The following is a 12725-nucleotide window of genomic DNA, read 5'->3' on the forward strand; positions in this document are numbered from 1 at the left end:
GCTATCAACAGCTCACATAAAAGAGTTTGCAAAAGCCAGGAAAGGTGTGTGAGAAAAACAAAACAAAAAAACAAACCCAGGTTGTTCCAAAATCACTCCTCAGGAAATTATAACAATTTTACAAAATCTGCAAAACCACGGACTCTAAAATGGATCCAGGAAAGGCTGCTTCAAAAACTACTCCTGCACCAAGATGTAACACTTTCCACAGATGGAAGGAGTTTCACTTGGTAGAAGACCATAGCATTAGGTCCTGTCTACTCCAGTTACTTACAGGTGACAGATTAAGGGTGCTGAAGAGCTAGATTCTTTTTGGAAAATGCAGGTAGCTGATCCACCTGAATATAACCGAGCAAAACACTAATCTTCCCCTGACACAAAGCCATTGAAACCAAGAGCACTTCACAGGTGTGGAAGTGAAATAATCCCCTAAACACATATGTGATAAATAACATTTCCTTCATTAGATGGAAAGATTAAAACAATCTGGAATTCAACATTGCTATAAAGACTGATCAATCATTTAGAAGTATGGCTTTATCATTTTGAATGAACGAGTCTGAAACAGGTCTCATAAAAGCTAGGAAGATGACAATATAATCATCACTGTTGGCAGAGTAAGAACATAGCATTGATAACACTGTTGCATAAAGTATGTAGGCTCACCCAGATAGGAGACTGCTTCTTCGGGTGTGATTGTTCCATATTTAACCATCATCTTCACAAAATCAATCAGAGTTTTCATGATAGTTATCAAAGTCTCTTTCTCTTTTGCCTCCGTTTCTGTGTGAGGAGATAAAGCAAAATTAGTCAAAGACTTCAGGCAACTCAGAAAAACTCAGTTCTGCAAACTGTCCACAAACTTCATGCATAAAAAATGACCCGGTCACTAAAAAGAAAATGCTGTGCTGGTTTAGCAAAGAGAACTGTACGTTTTTCCCTCTAAATTGCTCCTGCAAAGTACACCTGAATACAGTTTAAAACTTTAGGGTTTGGTTCTTTATAGCTTTTTGTCTTGAAGGTCTATGTTATGGAAAGTAAATGGTATTAATTCTGTTTTACAGATAAGACGACTAAACACACTGAGATGAAGTGACTCGACAGAGTTGAAATTCCTGGTCAGAGGACAGATATAGGCAGAGTTTTCTACACTCTCTGTCTTTTTCCTTTATTTGTCTGTGAACTACTTAGTAGACCAGTCTGGTTCTGTATGAGGAAGATAGCTCAGAGATCCTTTCTCCTACAAGATCCATGGATTCAATTACAGAAATATAAAGTGTCTCAAATGAGATTGTTACTGTGCACAAGATCATGACTCTGGTACTGGAAAAACATCATATTACATGGTTGAGAGGATCATGCCTCCACAATAGGATAGGAACAACGATTTTTCATTATAAAAATTCATCTTTCTTGCCCGCATGTATCTCTGATTATCTTCATGATCATTGCTTCTTAGCTTTCTTTTTCCATTTCCTTTATCTGCTGAAAAATATTACTGCTATTTCCGCAGTAGCAGCACGAAACTCTCCCACCACATGGTTACACAAGCTCTTCTCACACCCCGGCTTGTCACTGAAGGACCCAACAGAGCCAGGGGCACTGACTGTCACACAGGGACAGTCAGAAACATTCTCCCAGCCCCTTTGGAGAGCTGCTGAACAGGTTTTTTATTGCTGCCTGCAATCTAGCACACACATGTAGGATGCAATTGAATCCCCTCTCCTCTAGCTTGATACAAGCTAGCAGGTGAACAGCACAGAGTGGGAGACAATGCAGAGATGTGCAGCCAGCGGGACCTGGTTCTATTTGCTTGATAACCTGTTAGACCTAATATAAGCAAAATGTGCCCTGAGGTTTTTCATTCTAGCTCTCCACTTGGGCATTCATGGGGACTGTTTGAAGCAAGTTTAAGGCTCCTGCAGGACAAGGAATCTACCGAATAAATTGTTGCTGACTGTTCTGGAGAGAGCAGAAGATATGCTGGCTGCAGAGAGTGAGAGTGGGTGTGTGGCAGAGCGTGCTGACAAAGGGGCTGTGGCGAGGTGCCACAATCTTGCCTGCAATCACTGGAAGGCAATGACATCTCACGCCGGAATAGGAAGAGACGTGCAAAGCTTTCATTGCAATAAACAGCAAACCTGTGGTTTGTGAAAAGGCTGAAAGGCTCAGACTCATTTACTGGTACCATCACGGTGAGGATTCTACTGTGGCTTACTCATATCTCTGTTGGCTTCGAAGACACGGATGTTACTGGAAAGATCTCCAGAGAAAACAATTTGCCAGTTTTTCATCATGCCCTTACGGGAATGAAAAGAATTCAGGGCTCTTGAATTATACAGCACAAGATGGGAAGGGCTATCTAGGTCACACAGTTTGCAGTTCTGAGTGCTGTTCCTCTCAATGTTTTGCCATACTCACTAATCAAATTAGTCTCTGCTATGCATCTTAAAGAACATTTTTAAAGTACCTGGTCTCTTGCAACTAGGGAATCTGTGGGAAAGAGAAGGGAAAGAAGCAGGAGAAAACAGAGAGAATCTTAATTTTCTATTTTTTTTCCTAAATATCCTTGTAAACACATGATGAACTCACCTGAGTTAAGACTTTTTAATAGTGCATAAAAATTTGGAAAATATTGGAGGTCTTCAAAATTATCTTCAGAAGGCAGCTCATTTCTTCTTTCTAAGATATTAGATGGTGACCAGGTGTTGTCCAGTGTATCATCAGTTTCTCCATTAATGAAACTATCCTTAGCAGCGTTGCTTAGTATCTCCACAAAAGACATAAAAATAACATAAGCACATTGCTTCTGGTGATAGAGTTAATAGAGCAATAAATAGCATAATAATCTTATGTCAACACTTTCCTAATTATGAAATAAAGACTATGCTGTTTTTCCAAAGCTTTTTCAATTTGAGATCTGGCTTAAACCTCAAAGTAACTCACGATACATTTTCCTATCTGATGGAATTTCTTAAAGAACACCTTTAGTTTCCAGATTGAACTAATTATTCCCTAAAGCAAAGCAGTGTATTGGTCTACTTGTATCATTTGGCAAGTGAGTCAAAATGATTAGCTAAGAAATTACCATTTTTTCCTGTTGCTTTTCTTTTGTATCACTGTCTGTTCTACTTGGAGGGTAATTGAAGTCTTCAGACTCCTTCTCACGATCCTTTGCTTCATTTGCAATTAGCTGTTGTAAAACCTCTGCCACTTCATCTTCCAGGGTATAGGCCTGACTTTCCGTGATCTGTTAAAATATTTGTGCAGGGTACTTATAGAATAGTATTTTTCCTAGATTAAAACACCAATATGAAACCTGAGCTTTGTAAATAGGTTGCTTTAAATATGTTTGCTTCAAAGCTCAGCACAGCCAAATTAGGTGTATTGCCTTCACTGATATGTGTGTATACAGGTATTCATATATATACACATGTCTATACTTATATACGTGTATATACACACACATACAAACACATATCAATTATGTGTGCATAAAAAACACCCACCCACACATATTGTCTCCAGTAGGAAAACAAGCATATATGGGGCTTAACACAATGGAGTCCAGCTTGAAAGATGGAGCTGCAAGTGAAGCATACTTGTGCGTGTATATATATGTTCTGCAACATACCTATGTACAATTGAATAACTACAACAAAATACAGTAATGCAGAAAGGGGAGAACCAAACAGCTTTCTATGGCATCATTACAATGTTTTCTCTTTGCTTCATAACAGTGTCACTCGTATGAGAGCTCTACCATGCAGCTGTCCCACAGCTCCCTTTGTAATCAGTGGGACTCGGCATTCAATTGCTGATTGCAAAATCTAGTGCAGAACAGGTAAGGGTAGTATTTTAAAATGTAAGGAGCCCATATTGCAAAGGCTAAAACCATTGAGACATCCGGAGGTCAGAGACAAATCCAGTCTTGCTAAAAATCAGTAACAATGAGAAATGTATCCTTAACTAACCAGCATCATTGTACATCCACTCATGAGAATAATTTGAAGGTGGATAGGAATGAGCTTAGACCCCAGAAACATCCAAAAGAAATTGATAATACAAAAGAATTCGATGAGAATCAGAAGAGAAATTAAAGGAAAAATTAGGGCAGACATGGGAGGAGTATAATCAGTGAATGTTTTCTCAACATCAGAAACACTCTGCAGTTTGGCATATTTTGTTGCAAAGCCATCAAAGGAAGAACAATGTTATTGCAGAACTAAAGCAATGAGCCCAAATGAGTCCAGAAGCTTGCCTAGAGCCTGAATGCCACTCATTTTCACTCAAGTCAGCATTATTAGCTGGACACAATGTTCACTCAAATTGTTTTTTAAAAGAACATCAAACCAACCCACAAAACAGCTGAATGAAGTATTAGCAAGATACTTACTAGCCCCAGATTTAGAAGTTTTGAAACGATCTTGTCAAACACTCCTCTATCATTTTCCTCATAAATTCTTGCAGCAATTTTTTGAACAATGTCTTCAGCAGTCAGGGGAGTGCCATCTAATTGATGGAGGCCATCTGGATCATCTAAAAGGATTACAGTTTAACTGTGTGCTGACTGTCCTAACTCATTTGGATTAGACATCTTGTAAAAACTATCTGCCCACATCTTTTTTTCTTCAGAACAAGGCTGCACTTTTGAAACACAGTAGGAATATACTTCAATACACACTTTGGAATCCATTACGTCAGTCCCAATGAAAAATTCTTTGTGTCCATTTTCCACATCTGAAAAATGTTTTTCTGCCTGGCTTTTTTGAAAGAGCAGAGATGACTGTTAGGAGCATACTCTCCTGTTTCTAGAGAAAGTTGTAAGAATGAGAGAACACTGCTCACATATCCCCTCATATGCATCTTCCTGGTATCTACTGTCATTGTGTGGCCTCTTAGATCAAAACAGATCCTGACAAACAGTGATTTCAGCAAATGAAGTTTTAATCATGTAATCATTACTTATGGCAAATAATATCATATGACCAATGGAAAAGTGTATATGATGAGTAAGCTTTGGTCTGTGACCAGCAAACTCAGATATAATTAAAAATATTCTGAGCTAAATGCTGCTCACAACTCCCAGAGGACTCAAACTGCAAGTCAATTAACTACTCCTGTAGTAAAGGCAAATATTATTTGGCCCTTGGAAACTTCTTTTAGCTTCGTGATGAAGAGAATTATCTAACATTGCATGTAACATTTGAAACAAATATATGCGATTTAGCTCTGCATGAAAGTGTGTCTTCCTTTCAAGCCAGAATACATTTTCATTTAAAATATGTCCCATTTTCCTTCCATCAAATCAAAATTGATAAAAACCATAATGCAAATTACACTGTTGGGTTTTCCTCCATGGAAGAAGACTGTGAAAATCAACAGCAATTGTTTTATATTGAGTTTCAAAACCTAATTGTAATATGACGAAAATACAACTGGAAATAATTGAAATCGCACACCAGTAACAAATAGAGCTCTTGTTTACTGGTGAGTACAACATTCATGACTGCAATCAGTTTGCAAAAGAAGTCTGACCTAAAAGTCACTGAAAGATGATTACAGAATACCTTGGAACTTATAATCCAGTCCACTTTTAGTGGAGTCATAGTCATCCACAAGCCTGCGGTTCTTGGTGGAGTCTGCATCATCAATGGCCAGCTGCTGTTCGTACAAAGAGCTTCTAATTGACTCCCTCTCCTTTGCATTCCTCTCTCTTTCTGCTACTGCTTTTAGCAGGTTCAGGTCATCAACAAAGGAATAATTCCTGAACTCTGGCTTATTTTCTGAAAAACATACCAACACACACGACATGAAATATTATACCTCTTTGAATACCATTATGAATATCACTATCAAACGAAGACAGATGTTTTACCTGTGGGAGCTATTTTCCTGTTCTTGTCTGCCTCAGCTTCAGCAATCTGATAATACAAAAATAAAACAAACAAACCAACAAACAGGCAGAAGGAATAAATACACCAAAATGTGTGATCTCTTAGTTTATCAATATCAGCAGAAGCCTTAATGCCTGATCTTCCCTCTTAGTAAGAAGTTTGCCTTAATAAGTAGAACATGATTAAGCGGTTGGCACTTTTTGTCAGTACCAACGCATCCTCTGATCAGAATCAGACACTATGAGAAGGTGAAATTGACTTTCCGTTTTACAATAAATGCCAGTTATGTTTTCCTTCTTCAATCCAAGCTCCCACTAGATTCAATACAAAGGGGTTACACACCTATGAGCTGTTGGAGCTGACAACCTGCTTTTGGAATGCTGGACAGTAAAATTCTATGTGCTAGTTCTTCAAAATTATTGAAAATCTATTTTGTACCCAACCCCATCAATATTTACTTTATTGACAAATATTTTTAAGTGATTTGTTAAGCCATTAGGATATTCATGGATCTGGTACCTGAAGGCTCAAAATATTATGAGAATACCAAAACTAAAAACCACTGTAAATATTTTTAATTTCACTTACCTGTTCCTCCAAAGGTCTTTCTACACTTAATTGTCTGTTGTGTATAGCTTTATCTAGAATAAATAAACACACATATATACTCAGTTATATGATGTGACTACAAAGAGACAGCACATTTTTTCTTAATTTATAGTTTTCTCCCATAAAACATGGTGTCTTAAATAAGACTGCTAGTTCTTGTAAAAAAAAAATCAATGTTCCTAGAAGAAAGAGAATACAATAAAAAAGTCAAACATTTAAACCAATATGATTGTTTGGGGCATAGGGAGGGGCTCTGCAAATGAGGTAATAGAAACACAGATGTAGACTCAGTGACCCCCTTCTGATGAGAAAACTCATAAACAAATTGGGGGGAAAAATGCTGTAAGAGATTGACTAAAATAGCAATAATCGGATTGGCACAACCAACAGATTAAAAATCTCTTACATCCAGAATACCAGGGGAGACAGGGAGCAAGAGAGAGAGAGACTTGTGCAGAAACTGCTGTAGAATAGACAAAAACGTTGCTTGGAAAAGACTGAAAAAATTCAGAGCTTTTCCCTCTACCAGCATCTATCTCTTCGCTTTAATATTAGGTTGCAACTTCAGTGATCTTGCACCAGTAATATTGCTTCTTTAGGATCTATTTGCTTTTAGCCAAGTGGAAGGAAAGTTTTTCCTTTCCTCCACTTACACCCTGCAAAACTTTCCCCATCTCGGAGAAAACGCGCTAATGAAGGCGCTTACCTTGGCCCGCGGGTTTCGGGAAGCCATGCGCCCGCCTTGCCAGCAGCGACAGCACCTGCACCACGACCGCCAGCCTGAGAAACATCCTGCGGCTGCCCAGCCCTGCAGGGCGAGCCCGGGCCGGGGCCGGGGCCGCTGCCCGCGGGGCTCCCGCCGCGCTGCCCTGCGCGCCCTTGCGCTGCCCCGCCGGGCGCTGTCCAGCGGCGCGGTGCTGAACCCGCACGGCAGAGCCGCCCGCCGCACCCGGTAACGCCGCTGCCGCCGGGCTCGGCCCCTCGTCCCCGCGCCCGCAGAAATGGTCGATCCCGTCCCCGCCGCCGGCCCCGGGCAGGGGGGAGGAGACGGGGGAGGGCCGCGGCCGGCGGAGCATGCGCGCCCCGCTCCGCGGCCCCGCCAGCCGCAGCCCCTTCCTGCCCGCTGCCGGGGGAGAGGGGCCGGGGGGGGCTCGGTGCCAGCCGGCGGGGTGCACGGGTGGCGTGGGGCGGCCTCGCCCCCTCGCACGGGGCTGAACACCGCAGCTGAACTGCCAGGCAGGCTCTGGGAGCGGGCTGCGGAAAAACCCGACCTGCCCGGACCCCCCTGACAGCACATTTACAGGGAAGGCTTAGGTTTGAAGTCAGCTCAGAAAGGCTGGGTTGCACACGCTTTTTGAGCTGTAAAAGTGGAATTCGGCCCTGTAGAAGAGGCCTATGAATCCGTGACATCTGTTTAAGCCCTTTCCACGGGGCTGAATTACACAGGAAAGGCACAGTCATCAATGATTCTTTTTACTACAAAGAGAGGACTTCATAAGTTTAATTATAGCACATCTAGCTCTTTAAATCTTAGAATCAAAAAAAGCAGTAGCACAAATGACAATAAGCCATGTAAGCTGATTCTGAACGTTTTCATAAATTAAAATCTAGCCCTTGCAGATACAGAACAGCAACAAATCCCCAGGGATCAGAGGAAGACATTTTTGCCGTTTTACGGCAGAACAAAGGATCGCAGCGGTAGCTCTTTTCAGAACTATAGGATCTGCTTCCAAAATGGGAGATAAATCACAGTGGGTTTTCTTCCAAAAAGACCTCATCCTTTTGTAGTCATAAATGCACACATGCAGGCCTCAGCTGAAAACAATCGAACGTTAGAAATCTCAATACTTGTTAACTGCTAAACAAAGTGGCTAAAAATGCTGTTTGAACAGATGAAGAGGATCAGTGCTTTTACAATGGAAAACCAGGAACAGTGTCAATCTCTTAGCATGTATAATATTATTATAGTACAAGCTAGGAAGCACACAAAACATTAGGAGAATTATAATTAATTAGACTACAAGCACTAAAAAAAATGAATTTCTTCCCCTCCCCCCCCGTTAGCAACCACTATATTTAATACTCGTGCCTTTCCATATAATTTAGATGAAATAGTGATAAAATCTGATGCTCTAGTTTACATCAGACTCAGTTCTATAAATTAATCTACCTGTGATCCACACATCCAGAGCAATGAAAATAACCTTCAGAAATGCACTGGTCCCCCAGAATCCTTACCTATCGTCAGGATCCTATTCTTGGAGCTGTACCAGAGCTAGGAATGATAGGATATTTTTGATAAAAACCTTTCAAGCACAGTTGTATGTAAGAACAAAACAGCCTTATTTACACATTGCATGGTAACCTACAAGGAAAATTACTATACTAAACAGAACTTTCCCTCACTTTAGAAGCACAGAAGACAGGCAGCTTCCACAAGAAAAGTGCAGAGTATCCTCTTCCCCTGCCATCTTTAGTATATATACACACACCAACAGGAACCTCAAAATTACGGCATATTACTGATATAGAAAAAAAATTCCATTCTTCAATGTATGCAGCTTGATATTCTACCCCAGTTTTACATGAATTCAACAGTTCATTGCCTATCTAATGTTCTCAATGTTCAAAAAATGTGTAGTTGCTCTCCATTTACTGTTCCCATTATTTACTTCTATACCACTTGAACATTTCCCTCAATGCATTGTAAATATGCATCCATTTATAGGACCCTACACATTTAGTCATTCAGACAGAAGTCACCATACAATACAAAAGCAGTTAAGTGTATTTTAAACACGCTGAAATCAAGATAGACATAAAGCAGTGAGATCAGAAAAAGAACTCTTAACTGGTGACGATAGTGAAAATAAGTTCCTGGTTAAAAACGCACCTATTTATATTTACACCTCCATATGGCTTTTTGTGTATAAGGCTATGTCTGATTGTGTTCAAATGTGTTTATTTTACATGATATCCTTCTGTTTACGTGATAAATGTTTCTGTTTATGTGAAATCTTTTATATACTATTCCCAATTCCACATGCCGTGTTATTTCCTTAGTGCCAAATCGCCTCCTGCTTTGCGAAGCCTGTCTAACAAAAATGATACAGAAGGAATCTGTAGGGATTCGGACTGACGATGGGGAGAGAAAAGAATTCAAAACCTGCCATCAGCAAAAGACAATATGACTGGAGTAGCCACTCTAGTTCTTGAAATTGTAAGTGAAAAAAATATCCCAGGAGAGCCAAGCCTAAAACTTAAGACACAAACCATTTCCCTATTTGTGAAGACTTCACACAGAGGCAACGCGCTCACTGACACCGGCTGTCACTGGAAGCACAGCGCACTACTGCACCCCCATGCTCTGGTTTTGCACATCTGGCCCAGGACTCCTTCTTAGTGCACTGGCAAGCTTGCATGACACACATCACAGACAATACATAATCTCTGCTAATTATGACAGAATATGTTTAATCATCATAGGCAAATGACTGGGTAAAAGAGCTGCCTTTGTTTCTCACTACACCTCTGTTTTCATTTGGCATCATTTATATAATCTACTACTACACGCTCTTCTTCCCAGCACGGAGACAACACGGTGAAGAGCATAAGCTTTTCTATTTTGGATTCTATTTTGGCTCATACACAACCAACCCATTTTCTATTCTAGAACTGTTTATTTCCAGTGATGATTCCTGAGCCAGAAAGAATACCACTTGCCTGTCAGATGCCAAGGAGAACTTACAGGAATGGTAATTAGGATGTTCTTTATTGTGGTGAGTGCAGCTGATATGGTGCCTAGAGAAGTGATTGAAATGCAGCCGTTCAGTGCTATTTTTATAGTTGTTTTATAACCACACTTCAAGGTTTTTCATCTAGCCGATGAAAACAGAAGACAGATGAAAGCAGAAAAAATCCGAACAACCCAGCAACCCACCTTGCCAAGTCTATGCCTAGATGGTAAACATTCCATACTTTTGTGGATTTGCTTTTTCTACTTTATCTCATATTATGCTAAATGATATACTAAATATTCCAGTGCCTAAAAGAAAAAAAAAAAGTTGGAAGAGTTACTGGTGATCTTTATGGAGGGCATCAGATATATCTACAATCATCTGAAGATAAGTCACGTATTTTGCACATATGTGTGCACTATGAATAGTCCTCTCAATTTCAATGCAATCATCAACAGTACAAGAAATTAACCATGAGCGAACCTGAGGGTTTGTACTCTACAAGTCATTTTACATACGGCATTTATCTGTACACCACCTAAGGTGAAGAGAAGGACTTAAGACCCTAGAATCACCAAAAATAAAAGAAAAAAGTCAAAGCTACTGAGATTTGAGCATTTATTCAAGCTCCATCAGCTTTACCAGCAGCTTCTCCTACGCTTATTGAACTTACAGTTTTGGTCTGCAAAGCTTATAAGCTTTTCTAGCTTCTACAATATAATATGATGTCCTTATATGACTAATTCTTAACTGAGATATTCTTAACCAATTCATTTAATAAAAAAACTTTAAAAAATACAGGTACAAATCTTTCAACTCAGTTTCAAGGAAATGCCAATTTTTAATATTTTTAAAACTACTGCCCTCAGTTTGTTCCTACTTAGCTTTTTCTGCTAATAAATCTATTTAGAGCTTCGAACTTCAGCACGATTTTCTGACCAGACATATGTTGGAGATGGAGGGATACTTTTTTCTTGGAAACACATAGTTCAGAGAGGATTACTTCAGTTTCTACCCCATCCTTTCCAGAAAAAAAAAAAACAAAAAACCACCTTGGAACTGAAATACAAACCAGAAAATGTTAAGTAATTTTGTTTCAGAAAAATATGTGTAACGGAAAAGGAATATATGGGTTTCTAAAATGGAATTAAGCATCCAAAACTACCTCGATACAGTATTATTTTAGTCTGCTGTCTTTGGCGAGACAATTGACTCACATATTTAAGTGGCACTATGCTTGTTCCTTGTTCACAGGAAAAACAGTGAGAGAACAATAATCACATCAAAATATACAGTAAAGACTATCTGAATATATCTTGTTGCAATCGGCTGAAGATTTCATGACACAACCTTGGAAAGGCATATCCTAACAGCAGGTAACCATGACTGGGTTAGATGCGCTTTTCCCCTTGCAGTATGCAGTATCTCTGGAGTATCTGGCACCTTCTTTCATGAGTCCACTTCATGCTCTGCTGGTGAACGCCCAGCTCCATCCCAGCCACAGTCCTGCAGCAGCCGTGTACGGACCAGAAGGATTTGCCATCGTGTTTCAGAGCAGCACTGCGATATGGCCCATGCCTGACAAAGGAGGAGGCTTTTCTGTTAATTGAAATCACTTCTCTCGGTAACAAATGACCAAAACTAACGAGGCTTCTGTTCATTTACCATCTGCAACTACTCCTGTCCAGCTATGGTGACATAAAACTAACCTCAGTTTGAAAGGCACGGTATTACAAAATGGCAAAACCAGTATCTAAAGAGTCAGGAACAACCGTAAATTTTAACCTTATAGATTCACACCTTACTTTTCACGGGTAAGAAATCCTTTGTTTCATTTGCAAGAGGAATGCAGAGGTAGTTCCCTGGAGCTACGTGGTGAAAACCCTCCCGAGACCTGTCGGCCAAGACCCCACTCTAGATGTTCTCACTCAGGCTTCAACAACAGTAGTTGCCATCTACACATTATCCCGCTGCTCTCCGTCGAAACCCACCTTTGAGCGCCTTTGTTTTGTGATGCTGACAAACGAGCAGGTGCCGCGGGCAGGAGGGCGCTGGGGCCGCTCCGCCCCCGCCCGGCAGCGCTCCCTCGGGCGGCACCTGCTGCTCCCTCCGCGCGGTCCGGGGCCGCCGGCAGCCACCCCCGCAGGCCGGGCAGGCGCTGCCGCCACCCCCGCCGGGCCGCCCCGCTCCAAACGGCGGGTTTCAGCTGCACCTCCCGGCTCAGCCGCCGGCGGTGGGGGCGGGTGGCGCGGCCGGTGCCACCTCAGCCGCGGCCACCCCCGAGGCTCCACCCGCCCCTCACGGCGCAGCGGCACCACAGTGCCCCCAGGGCCCGCGCCGGCACCGGGCGGGGCGGGGCCCCCGGGCTCTCCCCGCTCCGCCCCGTCCCGTTCCGTTCCGCCCCGCCCCGGAAGTGCACCGGGCTGGCACCGTCCCGGCCCCGGAAGTGCACGGCGAGGCCGGTGGCCCGCCGGGGTTTTTC

General features: G+C 41.6%; 1 protein-coding gene across 2 annotated transcripts in view; it reads right to left on the reverse strand.

The window, feature by feature from the left end:
- Nucleotides 1–12314, reverse strand: part of SCG3 (secretogranin III) — a 31437-nt gene extending 19123 nt beyond the window's left edge. For both annotated transcript variants that reach the window (XM_065641519.1, XM_065641518.1), the window contains exons 1-9: nt 12235–12314; nt 11594–11821; nt 6486–6538; nt 5879–5924; nt 5571–5786; nt 4397–4539; nt 3089–3250; nt 2593–2770; nt 667–783 (exon numbers count right to left, since the gene is read on the reverse strand). In XM_065641519.1, the coding sequence (XP_065497591.1) occupies nt 667–783; nt 2593–2770; nt 3089–3250; nt 4397–4539; nt 5571–5786; nt 5879–5924; nt 6486–6538; nt 11594–11606 (928 nt within the window). In that variant the 5' untranslated portion in view covers nt 11607–11821; nt 12235–12314. The remainder of the gene's footprint in view (nt 1–666; nt 784–2592; nt 2771–3088; nt 3251–4396; nt 4540–5570; nt 5787–5878; nt 5925–6485; nt 6539–11593; nt 11822–12234) is intronic.
- Nucleotides 12315–12725: the final 411 nt, after the last annotated feature.

This window comes from Caloenas nicobarica, chromosome 10 (assembly GCF_036013445.1).
Source record: "Caloenas nicobarica isolate bCalNic1 chromosome 10, bCalNic1.hap1, whole genome shotgun sequence".
Classification (NCBI taxonomy): Eukaryota; Metazoa; Chordata; class Aves; order Columbiformes; family Columbidae; genus Caloenas; species Caloenas nicobarica.